At 55.5% G+C, this 23,263-nt stretch overlaps 1 protein-coding gene across 1 annotated transcript in view; it reads left to right on the top strand.

The window, feature by feature from the left end:
* The first annotated feature begins 693 nt into the window (after positions 1-693).
* EEIG1 (estrogen-induced osteoclastogenesis regulator 1) overlaps positions 694-23,263 on the top strand; it is a 41,824-nt gene continuing 19,254 nt past the window's right edge. Inside the window, exon 1 of the mRNA XM_003940590.4 lies at positions 694-1,728. Within this exon, the coding sequence (XP_003940639.3) occupies positions 1,583-1,728 (146 nt within the window). The 5' untranslated portion in view covers positions 694-1,582. The remainder of the gene's footprint in view (positions 1,729-23,263) is intronic.

Raw genomic sequence — 23,263 nt, 5'->3', positions numbered from 1 at the left:
GCGGAGACTGCCCTTCAATATCTGCGGACTCGATGAATGAACCACAATATGACGAGGGGCCTGGGAGGTACGAGGCTTTGGAGGTGGGCTCTGCGCTCAGAACAGCTAACGTAGTCAGTGAGACCAGCCACGCCGGGCAAGGAATTAAAGGACAACAGAAGGCTTAGATAACAGCTTGGAACGTTACAAGCTGGGTCACAAGGCTGCGTGATGGACTGCGCCAGAGCCACCTCCTCGGCGAAGCCTTCCAGACGCTTCTCTGCTCAGTGCTGAGGGACACTAGAGATTCCGGGAGAGCTAGCGGACCCGCCAGGGGCTCTCTCTGGGCGCCAGCTTTCTGAGAAAGGAGACTCGCTACCTTCCGGGCCTGCTTTAGGGTTCTACGAGCTCAAGTCTGGCGGGACCCTGGAAGGCCGTTACAGCCACAAATTGTTTCCCCTCGTCATTGTTTCTTCTTTTCTTCTGCTCGCGCTCTCCCGGCCCCGCCAACCCCGCGACCTCCCACTGCCTTCCCAGGGCCCCTCTCCCTTCCCTCAGCTCCGCCCTGCCCAAGGAGGCGGGCCCGGCCGCGCGGCGCGCCAATCCGAGAGCCCCAAGCCGCTCTGCCTCCCGCGAGTCCCGCCCCACGCCACCACCCGCCAATCGTGCCGCGCGCCCGCTTCGCCGCGCAGCCCAATCGCGGGCGGGCTGAGCTGCCGGCGCCCCGCCTCTGCCGCGCTCGGCGGCGGCTCGGCTGGCTGCCGCTCCGGGCCCAGGCATTCTCCGGGCTCAGGCTGCAGCGTTGGGGGCGCAGGGGGCGGCGCTGCTGCTCGCGGGGTACTGGGTGAGGCGGGCGCCAACGGCCGGGCCGAAGGGCGCCTCAGCTTCGCCGGGGCCCGCAGCGCGGGTCCTAGGACCAAGGAGGAGGCGGCGCCCCCTCTGCCGGGGGCCGACCCGGTGCCTGCCCGGAGGAGGCCCGCGTCCGGACGTTCCAGGCCCGCAGCGACCCAGACGCGCCTCCCAGAGAGGCCCCAAGCTCCCGGCCACCCCCTGGGGGTGCCCCGCCTTCCCGGGCCTCACCTGCCCTGGCCTCCCAGCACCCAGGTGCGGGGGCGTGAGCGGCGAGGGCGCCTCCCCCGGCAGCCAGCGGGGCGGGGGCGGGGCCGCCCTCCGCCCTCCGCCCTCTGCCTTACCGGCCCGCCCGGCAGCCGCTCTCAGTCTCACCGGTCCGCCCGTCGCGCCCAGCCGCGCGGCGTGAGCTCCCCGGGGATCGCGGCTCGGGATGCTGCCCGCCAGCGCGGACGCTCGCCCGCAGCCCGGCACCCCCGCCTCTGCCTCTGCCTCCTGGGCCATGCCCCGCTGTTTACATGCCGGTGAGGTCCCCGGCCGCTCCGAACCCCTCCGAGCCCCGGCTCCCCGAGGGTGAAGTCCGCCGGCCCGCGAACTGGACTGGGGCCCGGGACTCCGATCTCCGCCGCCTCCGCCACCATCTGGGCGGGATCCGGCTCTGGTGTTTTGAGGAGGGGGTGTGGTGTACGGAAAGAAATCCCATCCCTCCTCACCTTTTTTGGCCCTTGGGGCTTCAGACTCAGGGAACTCGCTCATGGCTTTCTTGATGAAGAAGAAGAAATTCAAATTCCAAACCACTTTCACCCTGGAGGAGCTGACTGCGGTCCCCTTCGTGAACGGGGTCCTTTTCTGCAAGGTCCGGCTGCTGGATGGAGGAGATTTTGTCAGCTTGTCGTCACGGTAGGAGCTGGGGCGGTCGCGCCTGCAAGGGGGGTTGCGGCGGGGGTGATGAGCGAGATCTAGCAAGTGTGGAAGGGCCCTTTGTGGCCGGGGTGGGGAGGGTCCGGGAGATTATGTGTGCCTGGGGCAAGTTGCACAAGACAGGACTGGGCCTGAGGAAGTTGGCAGGGTGCCAGGCAGCCGCCAGCCCCAGATACCTGGGGGTCTAGTCTTTCAGCTCCCTCTTGGGGCCCTTCGTGCCGCTTGCCATAGGCCCATTCTGCAGATTTGCAGGTAGAGCCTGTCAGGGATTCGCACCCTATGTGGGTGTGCACGGGAGGGGTGTTCCAGGCCACCTTGCACCCGAACTGGCCTGTCATATGATTTAGAGTCCAGGCCAGCCACGGGTTCCTCGGCACCCCCAGGCGCCTGGGTAGGCCCGATGGCTGGCATTCCCTGGTCTGGCTGGAGGGAGGTGGCTGGATTTTGGCCTACCCAGCCCCCTCCGAGTGACTGTCCTCCTGTGGCTGGAGCTGCGCTGCTTTGCATTGCAAATGACCTTGTCTAGGAGGCCGCTGCCTTCTCTGAAAGAGGCTCCGTTGAGTTTGGTTTTGTGTTGTTCGTCCCCATCCTGGCAGTTCCAGCTGCCCAGCTTATTGCTGAATGCAACTGAGTTCCCAGGCTGTCCTTTGCTGACTGGGCCCACCTGGGGTCACATCGTCCTGGCTCATCTCAGAAGAGCCTTGGAGTCCTACAGATGGGGGTGTGATTCTTGACTATTACTTTCTGGGCCTTCTCTTCTGGAAAGTGGGCCTAATACAGGTGGAGAAGCTTCAGCAGCTAGAACTTTGGGCAGGCCGGACGCCATGGCTTATGCCTATAATCCCAGCACTTTGGGAGGCCGACGTGGAAGACTCACTTGAGGCCAGGAGTTCAAGACCAGCCTGGACAACATAGGGAGATTCCCGTCTCTTTTTTTTTTTTCTTTTTTGGGAGGACACAGTTTTACTCTGTTGTCCAGGTTGTACTGCAGTGACGCCATCTTGGCTCACTGCAACCTCCACCTCCCAGGTTCAAGCACTTCTCATGTCTCAGCCTTTGGAGTAGCTGGGACGACAGACAGCCACCACCATACCCAGCTAATTTTTGTGTTTTTATTTTTGTTTTATTTTATTTTATTTTTTGAGATGGAGTCTCACGTTGTTGTCCAGGCTGGAGTACAGTGGCACGATCTTAGCTCACTGCAACCTCCACTTCCTGGGTTCAAGCGATCCTCCTGCCTCAGCCTCCCAAGGAGCTGAGATTACAGGTGCATGCCACCACAACTGGCTAATTTGTTTGTGTTTTTAATAGAGATGGTGTTTCAGCATGTTGGCCAAGCTGGCCTTGAACTTCTGACCTCAAATGATCCACCCACCTCAGCCTTCCAAAGTGCTGGGTTGACAAGTGTGAGCCACTGTGCCCAGCCTGTGTCTCTATTTTTTCAAAATTAAAATAAAATAAAATACAATACAGGCAGGGCCTGGCCCAGTGCCTGGGAAATGCTGCTTCCCTACCTGGTCTGCTCTTTGCTCCTTGGGCCTCCTTGTGGGCCCTGTTAGCCAGAGCTGCCTCACTGTTCTGAGCCCATTGTGTGTGTTATAGGTGGAGAAACTGAGGCCCAGAAAGAGGAAGTCAGTGGCTTGCCAGGGACCTCGAAGGCGTCCGTTGTTAACTGAACTTGGCCAGTTTGGGGACCTATTGGATGAATCCAGAGGTCAGATGCTTTGCTGGGAGGAAGGGAAGGGAGGGGAACTGCGCAGCCTAAGTCAGGTTTAGGAATCTCCGTTGTGGACCGGGTGGGGTGCCTTTTCTGAGCATTGGCTCCCTGTTCTGCTGGGAGCTGCTTATCTGAGGAATTTGGACAAGGGCTGCCCCTTGTGGTGGAGGTGGCTGCCCTCCTTGGTTGCCTGGGTAGCCTGTGATCCTGAGGCCACCCACACAGCGGCCTGAGGTTTCAGAGAGAAGGCTGTGCTCAGAGCTAGGCCCTGGGATTGGCTATTTACTCACTGGCTGAGAGACATCGGGCAAGTTACCTAACCTCTCTGATTGCAAGAACCAGCAATGACTGGTGCTGTACTCCCTGTTTTACTAGCACCTGTCACTTTACCCCTGGACTGTGTCATGGAGCAGGAGTAGAAGAGGGGGCCGAATAGGATTATTATCCCCATTTTACAGAGGTGGAAACAGGCTCCGAGGGAATGATTTGCCTGAGTTGATTCAGTGGAGCCTGAATTCAAACTTGGATTGTGCTTTTAACCACTACCCTTTTGTGCCTCTGAACTTTTCTCTTCTGTAAAATGGGGGACGTCATGCGCACCTCTAGAGTAGAGATAATCTGTGTGTTATGTCTGGCCCAGGCCAACTGTTGCAGCAGTTATGGTTTCTGTGGGTAGAGGGGCCCAGGCCTGGCCCCAGCCCTTTCCAGGTCTTGAGGGCACCAGATCCAGTTGGCAGGGGACCTATATGTGAGCTGGGAGTGGGGACAGGGTCTTGGATCCCATTGAGGAATATAAATCTTGAGCTCCAGGCTGAGGCTTTGCATGGTCTCCAGGCCCTGGAGCCACTGTCACCCTATCTGTTGGCCTTTCCATTGCCCTAAACCTGCTTCCCCGTCAGGGAAAGTCTGGAAAGTTCCAGGTCTTAGTCCACAGGGTCTGGAACTCTGTTTTTCCTTCGTTCCTCCTGGCAAGGGCCTTCAAATTTCCTGAATTCAGCTGAGCCCAAAGCCTTTCCCAGCACTGTGTGCCTGCAACCTGAGTGGGGCTGAGGAGGGAGGAACTGACATTGGGCCCCTGCAAAGCTGGGCAGGTATAGCCACCTATTTGCTGTTGGGCAGTTAGTGGCCGCCAGGCACCTGTTTGCTGCTGGGCAAGTGTGGTTGGAGACAGGAGACAGTGACATTGGAACCTGAGGCCACTTTCGAGCTGCTTTGGCTTTTGCGGTGTTTTTACCCAGTAGATGGGGGTTCCTGGGTTCCTACTCCCTCACGCCTACCCCACCCACCCTGCCTCTGCAGCCTGGGAACCCTGCTTCACAGTCTGCCCCTCTAGATAACAAAGGCCCCATTGTTTCCAAGTTGGGGTAGGGTCTGGGGGAACTGGACCTGGTTAGATCCTGGCCCCAGACCCAGTAGCATATTTCCCCTGCCTCCAGGAACCTCGGAGATGGCCCAGAGACCTGGTGGTGGCAGCATGGGCAGTGTCAGTGAAGCAAGCCCAAGGCCCCACCCCTGCAGCACCAGCCCTCCTGGCTGGAATGGTTCCCTGTGTGCTGGGTGCCTTGGCACCAGCTGGGTACACAGCTCTCCTGACCCAATTTGAGCAGGTAGAGCAGGTGGTGCATCGGGCTGTTGCTCAGCCTCATCCTGAGGCCTCCTTGAGAGCAGCGATCATCCTGCTGCTGTGCTCTGAGTGTGTGCACTCTGTGCCAGCCACGGTGCCAAGTCTTTTGCAAATGGTATTTCCATGAATCTTCTCAGCCACATGGAGAGGCACCGAAGCCAGAGAGGTGAAGCCACATGCCAGGGTAGTAAATGGTGGTAAATTTACCCAGGTGGTAAATGACAATTGGGAAATTAATGTTTTGTCCTTCTATAAACAGCCCTTGATTGTACACATTCTGTATGCTCGGGGCTTGTCTAGCCCTTCAAATACATGATCATTTGAGGCCCTGCAGCCACCTACCCCATGGGCCAATGGCATTACCCCACTTACAGTTGAGGAAGCTGGGGTCAGGACAGCTGAAGTGACTGAGTCTGTGCTGCTTAGCTAGGAGATGGGATTTGAATTTGCGCAGGTTCAGCTCTAAGGCCCTGTCTTGCCTTGATGGGAGCAGCTGCAGACCAATATGGCAGCCCCAGACCTCTGAGAAAGATTTCTTTCCATGGATTGGGTAGTGCAGGAAAGTCCAGAGCTGGGTAGTTAGGAGGCACCATGCTAGGTTTCGTGAGCCCTGAGGAAAAGGGTCTCCAGGATCATAAGGTTGGAGTGGGGCTGAAGTCACTGCTGTAGATTTGGGGCCAGGCCTGGACTGGCACTGGGGCATGGTGAGCATCTGCCAAGGTCCTTGCCTGGAGGCCTTCCAGGCTTACGTATCCACATGGCATCTGGGAGGCTTTCCCAGGGGTCCCAGGAGGGAGGCAGAGGTCCCAGCCAAGTCTGGTGAGTTGGGGAGCTACCACCCTGTCCAAGGCAACCCTTGGGCAGGAAGAATCCCAAACACCCAAGAGGTCTGTGCTCGCAGTTGCCACCAGTCCTGTGGCCTGCCCCTTGCACGTGGCTGGTGTCGCCAGGGAAGGGGAGTACAGGAGGTGCTGACTTAACCTCATAGCAAGTCTTTTCTGGAGGAGATGAGGGCAGAGAGCATTTTCTCAGCCAATAAATGGGGAAACTGAGGTCTGGGGCAGATAAGTGACTTGCTAGGGCCACTTCACAGGAGGAGCTGATGGCATAGCTGAGTGGATTTGGGTCTGGCCCTGACCTCTGTCCCTTGTGTCTTTGTAACTCTCTTTGTATGAAGGAGGCAGGCTGGGCCAGAAGTGGGAAGGGGTCTTTCTGGGGTCCCCTTGTGCTCTATACTTGGGTGCCAGACTATCCAAGAAGCAGACAGCTGTGACTTGGAGGCCCTTCCTCTGGCCTTTCTTCTTTGGTAGGCTTGAATCCTCAGTGGGCTTTTGATTTGGGCAGCCTTTGGTGGGCTGTGGCTGCTCACCACAAAGGTGTTGCCTGCTTTTCATGGCACGGCTGGGTTGGTGGCCTGGAGGCACAAGTGGGGTTCTTTGAGTGTGAAGAAGGCCTTGGCCAGGTTGGTGCTGCAGCTGGAGGCCCCACGCCAGGCCCAGTCCCTGAGGAGGCCTGCCTGGCCAGGTCTTTGCTCACACTCCACACACATGTGGCCAGAGCCTCCACACTCTCCCCCCACCCCAGTCCCTCGCCCGCCCTTCTGGGAAAAGGCTGTGGAATGCTGCTTGAATCTACCGCTGGGGGAGGCCTGCTTGTAGGCACAGTGCGAAGCTCTAGGAGGGCAGGGTGGAGGTGGACATAGAATTCTGTCCCTCGGGGCTGAGTGGAGCAGGGCCATGGAGGCTTGGTGGGATTCTTAGATTGGCAGAGCACCCGCTTTCATTCACAGAGCAAGCACTCTGGAGGCAGAGCACACTGGGGAGGGACAGGAGGCTGGTGGCACGTGCGCCTGTTCCACTTTCCCCGAACACCTGCTTTGTCCTGGGCTTCTGGAGGTGATTATGATTAGATAACCCCGTTTCCGTGGAGCTCCCAGCTAGGTGGGGGCAGTGAGCCTGGTGGGCATTGTGGAAGCTTCAGAGCTAGGCAAATCTAGGGTGCGCCCTTCTGCGTCCCATTGGACACCAGTAGGCCAGCTGGGGAGGCATTTCTGTCCAGATGTCTGTCCATTTATTTGACAGATGTGGATCGAGCACTTACCTCAGGCTGGGCATGGTCTTTGTCCTCTTGGGGCACATCACTGAGATAGGGAGAGCTTCATGGAAGAAGTGACTCTTCCTGGGAGCCTTGAAGGCTGAGAGGAATTAGATAGGGAGGAGGTTGGGACAAGCCTTTGGCATAGAGGCTCCTGTCCAGCATTTACTTGTTCCTGGGGTCAGGCAAGGAGCTGGGGTACAGGGAGGGTGGAGGAGGGGATGGAGTAAGTTAAGGTAATGGGTGGCCGTGCTGGTGTGTTCCTGGCCTCAGGAGTCCTGCCCAGGGGCAGCAGAGCCGTGTGGCATGGTTGCCAGGTAGAAAAGGTAGAGGGGCCTGACCTGCACCCAGAGAGGGACAATGGGAGCTGGCTGGCCAGTATTGCTGGCCTGGTGGTATCAGTCAGAGGAGTAGGCAGATTGGAGAGAGGGCTGGCAGGCAGAGTGGGCAGGTGGGCTTCCTCAACTGCAGGGCTGGCATCATGCCCAGTACTTAGTAAGTGCCAGGAGATGGATGGGGGCACAGTGGCCAAACGTAGCCAGGGTTTGTCGACCCCTGCAGTGCACCAGTGGTTTGTGATTGCATGGAAATCTAGACTTCCTATTTGTTTTAAGTTGGAAGAACTGGCGACAGTGGTGCATGGCAGCTCAAGGGCTTTGCAGCTGCCTTTTGGTGTGGGCTGTCCACTCGAGTTCGCCTGACCCCTTGGCTTGCCTTGGACTCCTGAAGTGTGCTGCCTTAGGCCAGCTTGGGCCCGTGGGTGCTGGCAGAAGGCCTTCCATGTACAGGCTGGGGCACAAGGAGGCAGAGTGGCCTGTGGAGAGAAGGCCTGCTGGCAGAAGTGGGCAGGGCTGGGTGGCCTCAGACGCCAGCCCAGGCAGCGAGGTTGTGGCACCAGGCCATCTGCTGGTTCCCGTGAGGTCAGACTATGCTGCTGGTGGCTGTGGGGAAGCCTGAAGCTGCCCTGCCTGTGCCTGGCCTTGATGTCTGCTCCTTGAATCTAGCCTTTGCTGCCAGCTGGCCACACTGTTGGCAGGTGCCACTTTGGCAGCCCCTGCTGCCTACCCGCCAGACTGGCAGCAGCCCTGACCCGAGATGATCTGGCTCCGTGAAGCCAGGCTATTCCCTGAGGCCTGTTCTTCGCTTCTTGCTCCGTTCTGGGAGTTGCTCTGGCCAGGGGCTCTTAGCAGCAACTACATCATGTGCCTGAGGGCCCTGCTTGTCCAGGCATGGCTGGGGGGCCCTGAGTGCCTTTGAACCCTGCATGTTCAGTACTGTATCTGGGAGTCCTGACTTGCGTTTGAGACGCCCTGCTTGTGCCCTGGGATGGCTGCTGGCATGTCTGCTAAGGTGTCAGGAGCCGAGGTACTCCACGTGTGGCATCTGGTGACTGGTATGCAGTGACCCTGCCATCACTCGCTTGCTGCTGGGGACAGGCAGTAATATTTGCAGCACAACCAGTTTAGATGTTACCAGGGAGCCCCAGGAAAGTTTAAGCAGGGTAGAGACACCAGATTTGATTAGAAAGAGACCCGGAACTAATGTAGGGTGGGGAGAGGGTGTTGCTCTTTATTATCCACCTCCTCGGCAAGTGCTTTGGATTGTGGGGACACCATACCTGCCCCAGGCCTCCAGATATGACCTGGGACCTGTTAGCCATCCGCTATGAGATCAGACTGCTCTCTGTGGCTCAGTAAGGCCTGAAGTCGCCCAACCTGTGGCTGGCTTCTGTGTCTGCATAGGGCTGTGGTTGCAAACCCTGGATCTTTGCTCTGAGCCTCTTTTGGCACCCAGGGCTTGGAAGAACTCTCACATGCAGGCCTAAAGCTGCCTGCACCCCACTGCCTGGCCCTCTCTCCCTCTAGCCAGCTGGTTTCAGTGGCTGGGAGAAAGCGGTCTAACAGAGGCCTTTCTGCCTGCTTGTTCTGCCTTGCTGCCTCCCTGCCTCCAGGCCTGCGGGAGACGTTCTCATCCTGCTTCTGTGACCTTGGGCAAGGGACTTGGCCTCCAAGCCTCAGTGACCGTCCCTAAGAAGCAGGGCTGCCAGTGCCTGGCTCCTGGTGCTCTTGGAGTATGCGGCGAGATAATGTCTGTCAAACATCCAGCGCCGCTCCTGACATACGGTGCACACACCGCATGTGCCACAGTCTGTCCTCCTGTGCCCAGGCTGAGGTGTGGCAGGGCCAGTGCCCCTGCATGGACTGATGAAGTGCTGCTGGGAGAGGGCACTTTCCACTTGGGGCAGAGGTGGGAGCGGGTGAGGAGCACACCAGGTGTCTGAGTTCAGGGTCCCCAGTGGGGTCTGTGTTCTCTTGTCCCTTATTGGCTTGAACTTGCCCCACAGGGGGATGCTTGGCTGTGAACCAGTACGAGTTGGAGCATTCCTGCTGGGTGGGCCCAGGCTGGGCTGGGGTGCTTTTGCTTGGGCTCTGGGACCCACTCTGGCAGGCAGAAGGCAGCTTGCCACAGAGGCAGAGGGCACTGGCTATCAGGCTGCAGGTGGGCAGGGGTGCGGGTGAGAGAGACAGCAGCCCCTAGGTAAATGGGAAGCCCCTGCCACTCCTGGCCTCAGGCCTTAGGCTGGTCTCCCTTCGGCTGCCACTGCTCCTTGCCCTTCTGGTTTCTGTGCCTTTGTTCCTGCAGTTGCCTCTTCCTCAAGTTCCCTTCCCCCACTTCTCTGCTTGTTGAATTTCTTCTCAGTCTAAGAGCCACCTCCTCCAGGATGCCTTCCTTGGCCTCTTTTGGCCTCGTATGTTCTCTGTAGGCCCTCATTTCAGGGCGCTGCAGTCTCTGTCCACATCTCTAGCTCATTCCCCAGACTGTAGGCCCTTCACGGGCAAGAGTAGTCCTTCTTACATCATTACATCTTGGTCTTGGGGCTTCCTGCTGTGGGTTGGCACTGCCCTGGTGCTGGAGCTTTTCTCTCCTGGCTTTTGTCCCCTGGCTCTGAACCAGTGTGAGTGCTGGTGCGGGACCTCATTGTGGCTGCTGCCAGCTGCTGGACCCGCCCCCCACCCCATTCCCTTTTCAGGCCCGAGGTGTCAGTCTGTGTCAGGAGCAGCCCTCACTCGCATACCGGACAGCTGGGTGCCTCCACGGGCTCAGAGGCTGCAATTGAGAAGCAGCTGGAGGCATCGATGGTGTGGGTGGGGTGGGCCCCTCTGCACGGGGTAGGGATGCTCATAGCAGGCAGAGTGGGAAGGAGGAGGGGTCTGGGGCCTGACTCCAAGCATGGCAATTGGACCTTGTCAGTTGCTTGATTGCCCTGTGACTGTGGCTAAAGGCCTTGTCCTTTCAGCCTCAGCCTCGTCCTCAATCAAGCAGGGCTGCTCACACGGGAGCAGGAGGGCTACCTATACAGCACAGGGCCAGGCACCTGGCAGCTAAGGACAAACCAGCCCTGCCCAGAGAGGAGGTGGCTATCTAGTGCTCAGGGAGGGCGGAAGTCTGGGTGTGAGGCACTCTTACCTCTCACCACTTCCTCTCCAAGCAGACTCTGCAGATGTGGGGCAGCATACCTGTGGCTCCCTGCTCCCCCTAGGATTCCCCCAGACAATTCCCTGGGTACCTTCTGGGTGTGGGGCTCAGGCTGGGCCCTGGAGATATGGCCCCCACCCCTGCAGGGCCCTCCAGTGAGGGGAGGTGCGCAAATCCCATCAGTGCTATGGCCATGGGCCCTGAGGAGGAGATGCTGGGCTCGGTTCTGGGGCATGAGTAGAATTAGCAGGTGGCGGTGGGAGAAGAGCAGCCTGGGATGGAGGCATGGCAAGAGTGAGCTCGCTGAGCAGGAAAGGGGCCGCCGACCTGAGAGGGAGCTTGCAGTTAGTAGGAGTCAAGGGGAGGGGTTTGGACTGTACCTGGAGGGGTGAGAGCCATGGAAGGATGTGAATCAGAGTCACATTTGTAGTTAAGAACCACAAAGGGCAGCCATGGGGTTGATTGCTTGGGGCTGCAGGTTGCAGAAGGGCAGGTGACCGTCAGCTGAGAAGGGCAGCTTTCCACCTCTGCCATCACGGAATTACTCCAAACAAAACCCAAGGCATACCGTCAAGTGCTGAGGATGAACAAGCTGCTGCCACTCACAGCAGGAACCAGTCTCACAAACAACTTTGAGCAAAGAAAGCCGGAGACAAGAGTGTATGATGTGGCCAAGCGCAGTGGTTCATGCCTGTAATCCCAGCACTTTGGGAGGCTGAGGCGGGCAGATCATTTGAGGTCAGGAGTTCAAGACCAGGCTGACCAACATGGTGAAATCCTGTCTCTACTAAAACTACCAAAAAAAAAAAAAAAAAAAAAAAGCTGGCTGTGGTGGCACATGCCTATAATCCCAGCTACTCAGAAAGCTGAGGAGGCCGGAGAATCACTTGAACTCAGGAGGCAGAGATCGCACCACTGCACTCCGGCTTAGAGGGGGAAAAAGAAAGGATATGATGCCATTTATACAAAGTTTAAAAACCTTTCTAATACAAGTCAGGGCAGTGCTGTCTTTGTTGAGGGCAGTCATGTCTGGAAGGAACTTCCGGGGGCTTGTAATCTGCTTCTCGGGAGCTGGTTTCGTGGGTATGTTCTCTCAGAGAATCTGCGAGTTCTGCACATCTCTGTGCCAGAAACAAGCCTCGAGATGCCCTACACTTTTGGGTGGTGCTGGGTGGATGTCTGAGACAAAAACGAGGCACCTTTTTGGGTATCTGGAAGCCTGAAGGAAGTCCTCAGGTGTTTCCTGGGTCTTTCTGGTGACGCAGCATGAACGGTTCTGGCCTGATAAGCATCACTCTTGTTTATAAGGCAGTAACTCATCCTGGCAGCTGCAAACAGACTTCTCTGGCTGGAGATTTTCTTCCTGCCTCTTGCAAACCCCAGCAGGGGCTGCTGGGCTGTGGGGCTTGGCAGTTCAGGGGGAGGGCAGGCTCCCGAGGCTGCCAAAGGACTAGATCTCTATGAATTTTGCTTTCCTCATCTGTGAAATGGGTTAATAAGCTCCTTGATTCTTGGATGAAATGGGCTAATGCCTGTTATGTGTCCATGATAGCCCCTGGCATGGAGTACAGACTCAGCAAAGCCTGGCAGCCCGGTGAGAGCAGAAAGGAAGGGTTCCTATTTCTCCCTCTGTCCCTGTAATTGTTTCTCTTTTCTTTTGTTGTGGTTCACTTATTCAGCAAACATTTGTAATTAGAATCAGGCCACTGCCTTGGCCAAGACAACTGTCCCTGCCTGGGGCCCAGAGCCAGGGAGACTATTAGGCTTGTTCACCTCTCAGAGGAGTGCTGAGCATAGTGGGATGAGGGGAAATTGCCACTCCACCTGCTCTCCCCTGAACCCTGCCTTTGTGAAGGGGTGTTTGACTGACTGTGCTTTCCCCAAATGCCAGGAGAAAGTCTGACGTTGGGGTGTAGCAGCCCCTAAGGGTTTTTTTTTAATGTTGGCCACACCCATCTTGGATACAGGCAAGACTGAGATTAGGCTCTTGGGATGTGTCCCCAGTGTCCAGTGCAGGCCTGATGTTTAGTAAGTGCTCAGTAAATGCATGTGGAGTCTGAATGATAGAGGCAAAGATTGGTCCAGGATTGCTCTGTGAGTCTTCAGGGAATCAGATGTCTGGGGAGGAGGTAGAGACCAGTGAGTCAGGCCCTCACACTCCAGTCTGATGCTTAGCCCGTGGTAGTTGGAATCTTGGGGAACCAATGAAGATGGCTGGAAAAACAGGTCTGAGTCTGTGCAGGGCTGGGAGGAAAAGTGACTTTGGCGGAGCAGTTCATGATTATCTCCTGGTCACCTCAGAAGTCCAGGAAGCCTTAGGGCATACTGTATGGATCAGTAGGAACAGCTGGGTAGCAGAGTCAGCAATGGCAGTGACCCCTGGCCCCTTGGACTCTGCAGAGAATGAGGCCCTTTCCTTCCATGAAGGTGGCATAAGAAGGCTTAGGGGCAGCCCTTACGGGAGCAGGGGTGTGAAGGGCGCTTATTTAGTCATTAGTTACTTACTGACTTACCATGTGCCCAGTGCCATCCTTGGGACAGGGGAAGCAGCAGTGAGGGAAACAGAGGCCCTTCCTCCAGGACCTCCGCATTCTGGGAGGTTCCCACAGGAACCTAAGACCCAGGCCTAGAAGAGGAAGATGCAGTGTGTAGGGGGTACCCTTGGGATGGGCTGGGATGCAGGGTAGGGGTAGAGAGGACAGAGGCAGCCTGTGACTTGAGTCTAGTCATTTGAGGAGTCAATCCCTGGGGATAGGGATCCATTCATCCTCTCGCCTTCCTCCTTGGGTGAATCAACCACCACCCAGGCATGAGTCAGCCAGGACTGGCTCAGGCATGACCAGGCCACCCGCTGGTCCCCTTCCCTGGATGTCCCAACCAGGGTGTCCCAGCCAGGTTTAAGATGTAAGGAAGCCAGGTGTGGTGGCTCACGCCTGTAATCTCAGCTGCTCGGGAGGCTGAGGCAGGAGGATCACAGGAGCCCAGGAAACATAGACCCCCCTACCTCAAAAAAAAAAAAAAAAAAAAAAAGACTTGGGAAATATACTGATCCATGGTCCTAGGGCGGAGAAAAGGATCGGGGACTAGGTCAGGGGCTTTGCATGCCCAGCTTCCTGCTGGACCATCTGCCTCTGAGGGGAACTCAAGGTGCCTCTTAGTGTTACTTCTGGAGGTCTGGTCCCTGCTTCCATTCAGCATGGGTGTCCACTGTGTCAGGTCCTATAGCAACTCTGTAAGACAGGCACAGAGCCACAATTGAGTCCAGAGAGGTCATGTGCAGTGGGTGCCAGAGCCTGGCCTTGAGCCCCAGTCTCTGCTTCTCCATGCCTTGCAGGCAAGCCTGCTGGGAGCCTGGCCAGCCTTGAAGCTCTGTGTTTTCTGTGGGCAAGGGTCCTGGGTTGGTTGGCGGGGAGGCTGCTAGCACAGCCCAGCCTGACACCCACTGTGTGTTCTTGCTTTGAACTGCTGGGGTCTTGGGCCCAACCCTGGCATGGGAGCCCAGCTTGCAGCTCTGGAGTCAGACAGTGGTGGCTTTAGATCACAGCCCTCTCCTGGTCAGGAGACCTTGGGCAGGTGCTTTCCCTCCTCTGGGCCTGTGTTTCCTTGGCTGCGATGGGGTAATGGGCTGATAGCACCTGTCTCCTAAGGCTGGGCTGTGGATTCTTGAGGTCAGGGAGAGTGCTTGGCTCAGTGCCTGACATGCAGAAGTGTTCAGGAAATGGGGGGCTCATTTTAACACCCCCTTGCAGGGCCTGCTGGGGGGCATTTTTCTACTTCTCCCTCCTGGATTGCCCTGACTTGGTCCCCGACACCTGCAGGTCTTGACGGATTTGGCTCAGAGCCACACCCCACTGGCCCCAAACTTTGACCCAGTGACCCTCCCTACCTTGGCATTGGCCTGGTCTCAAAGCCTCTTCCCTGGGATTGAGACTCGAGGTGAAGGGTCAGCCCACATAGCACAGGGTCCAGGGTCGCTAGCTAGCGTGACAGATGCTCATGCCACAGTCTCATGAGAATGGCTGCACTGCCCTGGCAGATTCCCCAGGGATTCTGTAAGATGAGAAGGTGGGGTGGGTTCCTGAAGGGGGGCCTGGGAGTACAGACCACCCCTTACCTCCTGTGTGACCTGCAGCAAGTGCCTGGCCTCCCTGAGTGTCTGTTTCCTGATCTGTGAAGTAGATGCAGGAAGGTGATGCTTGAGAATCACTTGGCACACAGGAGGGTGCCTGGGAAACAGGAACCAGGCTGGGCCATACTGGGTGCCAGGGGCATCTTTGCCCAGGTATGTGGGATTCTTGGTTAAAGCCAGTAGTTTACTTTGGGTTCCTTCAATGGCCTGTTACCTCTTGGGCTGTAAGAGCAAGAGAGAGTGATCATTTGCATCACTTGAGAACGGCATTCACAGGGCATTTGCCTGGGCAGTAGCTCAAGCCATCTGCACAACCTGACTCTGGGTACAGAGGGCAGAGCAGGGTAGCCACTTGCCTGTGCTTGTAAAACAGGGATGCCTGCATGTGCCTGCTTCAGCTGGGTTTTTTTTGAGATGGAGTTTTGCTATGTTGCCTAGGCTGGTCTTGAACTCCCAGGCTCAAGCAGTCCTCCAGCCTCAGCCTCTGGAGTAGCTGAGATTACAGGTGCACACCACCATACCCAGCTTGTGCAGGGTTTTTTGAAGATCAGTCTCAAGATTGCTGCTTGACTGGTGAGTGGCAGGATTCAGACCTAGATGTGTCTGACTCCAGAATCCTTTCACCCAACCCTGACACTTGCCCAGCAAGCCTGAGTGACCTGACTTCCCTCTACCCTGCTCCCGTACCCTGCCCCTTTTCCATCTTGGAGTTTCTGAAGCCCCAGTGGGCTGTCCACTCTGTGCTTGTTTGGATCACTTGTGATGGCAGCCCACCCACCAATCCCCGGGCCATCACTAATAGGGCTGATTTGAGTGCTCCAGTGGCTTGGCTTCTAGAAACTTCTTGCTGCCTCTTTGCAGGAGGAGGCGCTGGCTGTGCTAGGACTGTGAGCTGCTCCCCCTGAATCCCTGGCAGAAGCCAGACGCTGCTGTGCTGCCACGTTGGCTCTTTAGTCCCTGTTCGGATGCCTTGGCTGGTCCCCGGGGCAGGCCCCTCCCAGGCGGCTCTATCCTCTTCTCTTCAGGGAAGCACAAGGCAGATGTTGTCGATTTAAATTGTTTCCTTATTAGACTCTCGTTTTCTGGCCTGGGCTGGGTTTCATCAGCCGGGAACTCTGATTGCATCACTTTGTCGCTCACTCCTCCAGGAACGAGGCCAATGGCTGGGAGAGCGAGAGCGGGCAGGGTGGGAGTGAGTATGGCTGAGGGAAGGGCAGGCGGATGGCAGGGGAGGGACATAAGTGATAGTTTTAAGTGATGGGGCCCTGCTCTGGGGGACCAGCACTCTCAGGAACCCTGAAGCACAGCTGGAACCTGGGGTTGCACATGCCTATCACAGCGCTACTGTCTCTTAGCTGGGTGCCCAGCTCCCTGCATCAGAATCACCTGGGAGCTTGTTGAAAATGTCCTTTTAAGGCCTGCAGCAGTGGCTCTCAACTGGGGTTGATTTGGCGATCTCTGGAGACATTTTTGGTTGTCACACTTGGGGCTGTGCTACTGGCAGGATGCTGCTAAACATCCCACCGTGCACAGGACAGCCCTTCACAAAGAGAAACCGTGTCCCACGGAGTATGTGGTTCTGGCAGGGCTCACTGGGAATCGTCATTTGTCATGAGCCAGTGGATATTTTTATCCAAGAAGCCTGTCCTGCTGGACCTTGCCCCTGTCTCTTTGCTCGTGAGTTTGAGCACCTGCCCCGCCAGAGCTTCGTGTTGGGCACCCAGTGGAGGTAAGACATGTGTCTCTGAGTACTCGAACTGGGAAGGCGAAGTATTGAGAGTGGGGATCACACTGGAGCCCTATCACAGGCAGGACTGCCGCACTGATAACCAGATTCCCTTTTCCTGACTTCTGCTCCTGTGAGGGTTGCCAGCCAGGCATGCACCTTTGCTCCGACTCTGAGGAGAAGCCCTGATGGGCCCATTTGACCCCGGTTTGTAGGGAACCTGTGGGCCTGGCAGCCTGAGGCCAGGAGGTGGCGCCCATGGCACTATGGCACTAACCTCCTGTCACCCTGGTGATGGAGACCTGGGGTTGCCAAGGCTCTCGGATCTTCTTGTTGCACCTACTGGGCAGTGATGCTGGACCAAGCTGGGGCCAGGTGCTGGGGATGTGGCAGTGAACTGATCTCAGGACCACAGTGGCAGGAATTATCTGCATCTTCCCTCTGTTGAGCAGTGGAGAGAGGTGCTGTGGGACCACAGTCACCCCAACAGCCCTGGGTGATGGGCAGGTCATCCTTTTACAGATGAGGAAGTTGAGGCTCGCTGAGATGGGTTCTCTGAGTCACTTGGCAGCTTCTTCTCCTCACCAGCCTCATCCACTCCCTGGCCTCCCAGGCAGTCTCTTCCTGGGAGCTACCTCCCTCCTCTGGGTCTTCCCTGTGCTGTTCCCCCTGCCTGGGACCTCCTTGTCCCCAGATCTTCATCCAGCTGACCTCTGCCTGAGCTCCCAGCTCTTACGTTGCTGTCCAGGGAGGCTTCTCGCCCTCCTGCCTCCAGAATAGGTCAGGGCCTGCTCTGTTCACCACTCTCGTAGCCCCTTCGACTTCCTGGGAGTCTGGTGGTGACTGCAGTCATTTCCTGTGTAATGGCTGTCTCCCCGTCTCAACCAGGAGGTTGCTCACGTTGTGTCCCGCACCCCCAGCCAGCACTGTAGTCAGTCCTCATGGATGCGTTGTGGAGGTCCTGGTCTGATTTGGGACACAGGTCCCTGTGTCTCCCCACACCACCCGGCATGGCTTCCTGGGGTGGGTCAGAGGGTGGTCAGGTCACTGGGCAGCCTTCCCAGGGCCAGGAGAGCTCCTGGGGAGTTCTGCCGGACCAAGGACACCAGCCTACTGGGGTGCTCTGCTGTTTTAGGACAGCCCAGAAATAGCCAAATTCCACTGCTGAGATGGCCACAGTGGCTGTGGTGGGTGCAGGGCTTGTCCCGCCTCACTGAGATTTACACATTTAATTGTATATCTTCGAGCTAAAAATGAAACCCAGTCTCTGTAATTACCTGTTCCTGGCAGCGGGGAGCTGGGGAAGCACGCCCTGCAACCCCAGGCCCAGGAGGGCCAGTCATCACTGTTTCTTCCCAGGCAGGCGGCCAGCCCTGCCAGCAGGTCTCACGTACTGCATGGGGTAATTCCACTTGGTGCCTTGGGGGAGCCCAGGGTTTGAACCACGTAGCTGGGGGTTCACATCGCTTTTGCTTATAAGCAGCCTTCCTAACCCATGCCCTTTTCTCATTTTCAATTTAAATTTCAATTATGGAAAAAATTTTAAAAAATTAAAAAAAGAAACAAAAAAACAAAAATAAAAGGAAACAAAAAAAAAGAAAAAAGAAAAAACAAAACAACAAAATAAAGACACACAGAAAAAGAAACAAAAGGTGAGGGGGAAGAAGAAAAAAGAAAAAAAATTTCGATTATAGAAATAATTCTTGGACAGAAATGAAGGCAGTGGCTCTGATAACCCCTCTATCCCACCTTTGGTCAGACCTGCTCTGAGCTCCCTGCCTGCCTTCTGGCTATTGTCCCCTCACACAAGTGTGAATAAGCTGCTTGGCCAGGGAGCCTGAAGTCCAGGGTTCTGGGTTAAAACAGTCTCCTCCTCTGGGCCTTAGTTCTATCATTTTAAAATTTCAGTTCTCTAGCCTAGACCTGGGCCACATTAGGGTAAGTTGGGGATGGGGGGCACTGAGCAGGGTGCACGGTCCTATGATTTTCTTTCTTTTTTTATAAAAGTAGGGTCTTGTTGTGTTGAGCAGGCTGGTCTCCAACCCCCGTCCTCAAGGGAGTCTCCTGTCTTAGCCTCCCAAACTGCTGGGATTATAGGCATGAGTCACCATGCCTGGCCTGTTTTCTTAATAAACATCTTATTTATAATTTTTCTTCGTAGCTGCTTGTTTTAGTTTTTTTTCACACTTTTTACTTTGTGAGACGGGCGGCTGGTTTTGCCTCTGGTCACTGGAGATTTGTGTTGGGTACTGCTGTGCACAGCACCCAGCAACCCAGGCCTGGCCCTCTCAGCACTTGCAGACCATGGAGGTCACAGCCGGCTCTGGTGGCACTCAGCTCTTGGGAGCCTGGGCCCTCCCTCAGGCATCACAGTGCTTGGGTGGGGTCATTCTACAGTGCGGCATTTCCATCCCAGGCCACATTGCAGTCTCCAGGACTGCCAGGGGAGTGTGTTCCCTTCAGTCAGGTGTCCTTTAAGAAATACGACAGCCGGGCGCGGTGGCTCAAGCCTGTAATCCCAGCACTTTGGGAGGCCGAGGCGAGTGGATCACACGGTCAAGAGATCGAGACCATCCTGGTCAACATGGTGAGACTCCGTCTCTACTAAAAATACAAAAAATTAGCTGGGCATGGCGGCGCGTGCCTGTAATCCCAGCTACTCAGGAGGCTGAGGCAGGAGAATTGCCTGAACCCAGGAGGCGGAGGTTGCGGTGAGCCAAGATCATGCCATCGCACTCCAGCCTGGGGAACAAGAGTGAAACTCCGTCTCAAAAAAAAGAAATACAACAGATAATTCCTGCTCAAAAAGAAGAACAAAGGGGGCACCATGCTCCCCATCCTCATCCTTTCTGTCCTTTTTTACTACCCCAGTCTCCAGACCCTTCAGTGGCCAGAGGTGGCCTTTATTTGCAATTTGATGTGGACACCTCCCATTTTCTCTGTGTTTGTGGGCATTTACATATGTCACTTTAAAAAAGGCCAGGCGTGGTGGCTCACACCTGTAATCCCAGCACTTTGGGAGGCCGAGGCCAGCAGATCAGAGTGTGGTGGTGCATGCCTGTAATCCCAGCTACTCAGGAAGCTGAGGCAGGAGAATCACTTGAACCTAGGAGGCAGAGGTTGCAGTGAAGCCATTGCACTCCAGCCTGGGCAACAATGCAAGAATCTGTCTCCAAAAAATTAGTTAATTAAATTAAAATGGGGTTACATAGATCCCCTTCTGCATGTTACCTTCCTGCGGGTCTGATGGGCCATCTCTCCCTGCCGGGGAGCACAGCTTGCCTGTCCTCCCCTCCTTCCCTTCTGGCGTTGCCCACCGGGTGCCATCAAAGCAGTCCTCAGTTCTCATTTTTGCCCAACTGCTGCTGCTGTGACCAGTGGACGCCGTGGGGACTGCCCTGCCATACAGTTCCTCTGTAGGCTTGGGATCAAGGCTGACTCTCCAGTCTCCCTGTCCCATGCCTGCCCCCCCATCTCGGCCCTAGCCATACTGGCCCCCGGCTCCTCCTTACACACGGCAGGCGCATTCCCACCTCAGGGGCTTCGCACTTGCTGTTCCTCGTGCCCGGATTGCTCTTCCCCCGGTATCTGTGGCCACTCGCTTCAGTCTTAGCTTAGATGTCACCTTCCCATGAAGACCTTCTCTGGCCCTCATTCCCTGGTGCCTCCATTGCCGGGGCACTGTCTGCCTCCTTCTCGGTTCCTTTTCTCTGATGCACTCCAGGCTAGCCAGCACACATTTGCCTGGTTTTGTCTGTCTCCTACCCACTGCCCGAGTATAAGCCCCTTGAAGGCAGGGATTTCTGTCTTCTCTGTTTATTGCTTGTGTCCCCAGAGCCTTTGGCAGTGCCTAGCACCTGGTGGGGGCTTAATAAAAGGTTTCTGAGTGAATCAAGGCTCCGAGATGTCCTCAATCCTGACCTGGCCAGCTCCCAACCTGGGGCTCATAGCTGCCTGCCTGACATCTTCATTCCCGCCTCTCGTCATGAGCACCCCTCACCCAACCCCTGGTCTGAGCCTGCGTTCATCTCCTGCCATGATCCCTGCCCCATGCATGGGACTTCGTGACACCTCTCTGGGGGTGCCCAGCTGCTTCCCGCTAGAGGTGCTCCAGGGCTGAGACGAAGGTAGTGTGGGCCCTGAGGCAGCTGTAGAGCTGTGTCCCAGCTGTGACACAGGCTGGGGGTCGAGACCAGTTCTGCTGTGACTTTGAGTGAGTTACGCAGCATTTCTGAGCCTCACTTCCTTAATCTGTAAAGTGGGCTGTGGTAGCAGTCACCTTTCAGTGTTGAAGAGTTCCGGGCTGCACACAGTAGGCCCAGGAGGTGGCCACTTCAGCTGTGTTTTTTTTTTAACCCTTGCTGTGACCTCTGGCCATGGGCCAGGGCAAGGCTGCTCTCCTCTTCCCATGGGAGTGGTGGCTGCTAATAAGTGATTGTTCAGAGCTCTGTAGAAACCAGAGGGAGACCCAGTGCTGATCCTTTGAGCCCTTCCTGTGGAGAGAGGGAACCTGCCTGTTACCTGAGCCTAGGAGGGCTCCACGTGACTTTCTCTGGCTTGGCCCTGGAACCACAATGGGCTTTAGGCTTCCTGGCTGGCGTTCCCACAGCACTCTCAGAAGGGAAGGGAGAAAGCCCACAATTCATTATCAGCTTTTGTTCCCAGACACTAATCCCAATTCCATTGGGTGTTTCAACATGCCCAGGGTACCGAGCTGCCTCCCCAGGCCTCCAGCAGCTGCTTCCAACTGTAGGTGAAGTGCAGGGACCCATGGCTGCTCCCCAGAAAGCTTGGGCCTCCTCTGGCTGTCTGGGAAGTGTCTCTGCTCTCTTTGCCCTTCCGCTCCCCTCTGTGGCTCTTTTCAGCCTCTGCCTAAGCCACAGTCCACGGTGGCAAGACAGAGCTCTTGTCAGAATCAAATGCAGAGTCGTCTCACACCCTTGAGGACTGGCGGGACCTGCCCTTCTCCTTCACCCATCTCATCCCCTCTGACCTCCCCCCAGCTTCTCTTCAGCCACCGGCCTCTGCACTGATTTTCCACATGCCAAGTGTGTTTCTGCCTCAGCATCTGCACTTGCTGCTCTCTCACCTGGAGGGCCCTTCCCCCATCTTTGCTTGGTTGCAGTCCCCACTTCCCTCTGAGCCTTGCTCAGATGTCACTGCCCTAAGGGCCATCCCTAACCCCACACCTGAATTAGCCCCAGCTCATCTCTACCTACATTCCCCACTCTCCTTCCCTTCCCTGTGGTGTTCTCCATTTTTCTTTCTTTCTTTCTTTCTTTCTTTTTTTTGTGAGACAGAGTCTCACTCTGTCGCCAGGCGCCAGGCTGGAATGCAGTGGCACAATCTTGGCTCACTGCAACCTCCACCTTCCCGGTTCAAGCAGTTCTCCTGCCTCAGCCTCCTGAGTAGCTGGGACTACAGCTGAGGCAGCTGTAGAGCCATGTCCCAGCTGTGACACAGGCTGTGGACACAGATGGGGCTGGGGTGTGGCAGCCCAGCTAATTTTTATATTTTTAGTAGAGATGGGGTTTCACTATGTTGGCCAGGATGGTCTTGATCTCTTGACCTCGTGATCTGCCCGCCTCGGCCTCCCAAAGTGCTGGGATTACAGGCGTGAGCCACTGAACCCAGCCCTTCTCCATTTTTCTATTTATCTGACCTACCTCAAGTTTTTTTTTTTTTTTTTTTTTTTTGAGATATAATTAAAAATAACATTTCAAATTATATACTTGAGATATATCTCAATTTGAGATATTTTTTATTGAGATATTCACATACCACACAACACACCCATTTGAAGTGAACAATTAAGCGGTTTTTAGTATATTTGCAGTTGCACAACCATCACCACAACCAAATTTAGAACATTTTCTTCACCCAGAAGGAAATCCCATACCCATTAGCAGTTACTCCTTTTTCCTCCAAGTCCCTATGTTCGTCTGTTCTCATACTGCTATAAAGAAATACCCAAGACTGGGTAATTTCCAAAGGAAAGAGGTTTAGTTGACTCACAGTTCCACATGGCTGCGGAGGCCTCAGGAAACTTACAATCATGGTGGAAGGCGAAGGGGGAGCAAGGACCTTCTTCACATGGTGGCAGGAGACAGAAGCAGCAGCAAAGGGGGAAGAGTCCCTTATAAAACCATCAGATCTCATGAGAACTCACTCACTATCATGAGAACAGCATGGGGGAACCACCCCCATGATCCAGTCATCTCCCACCAGGTCCCTCCCTTGACACGTGGGGATTACAATTTGAGATGAGATTTGGGAGAGGACACAGAGCCAGACCGTATCATCCCCCATCCCCTGACAACCACCAGTCTAGTTCCTGTCACTATGGATTTGCCTTTTCTGGACATTTCATATAAATGAAATCATAAACTCTATAGTTTTTTTCTGGCTAGCTGCTTTGATTTAGCTTCATGTTTTCAAGGTTAATCCCTGGTTAGCATGTGTAAGTGTATCATTTCTCTTTGTTGCTGAATGATACGCCATTGTATGCATAAAACACATTTTATTTGTCCATTTACCAGTTGATGGACATTTGGGTTGCTTTCGTTTTCTGGTTATGAATAATTCTGTGATGTACATTTGTGTAAAGGTTTTTGTGTGGACACATTTCATTTCTCCAGGGTGTATACCTCGTAGTGGAATTGCTGAATCATATCATAACTCTGTGTTTCACCTTTTTAGGAATTGCCATACTGTTTTCCAAAGGGGCTGCATCATTTTACATTCCTA

Source organism: Saimiri boliviensis, chromosome 2 (genome assembly GCF_048565385.1).
Source record: "Saimiri boliviensis isolate mSaiBol1 chromosome 2, mSaiBol1.pri, whole genome shotgun sequence".
Lineage (NCBI taxonomy): Eukaryota > Metazoa > Chordata > Mammalia > Primates > Cebidae > Saimiri > Saimiri boliviensis.
This window is presented reverse-complemented; position numbering and strand designations above follow the sequence as displayed.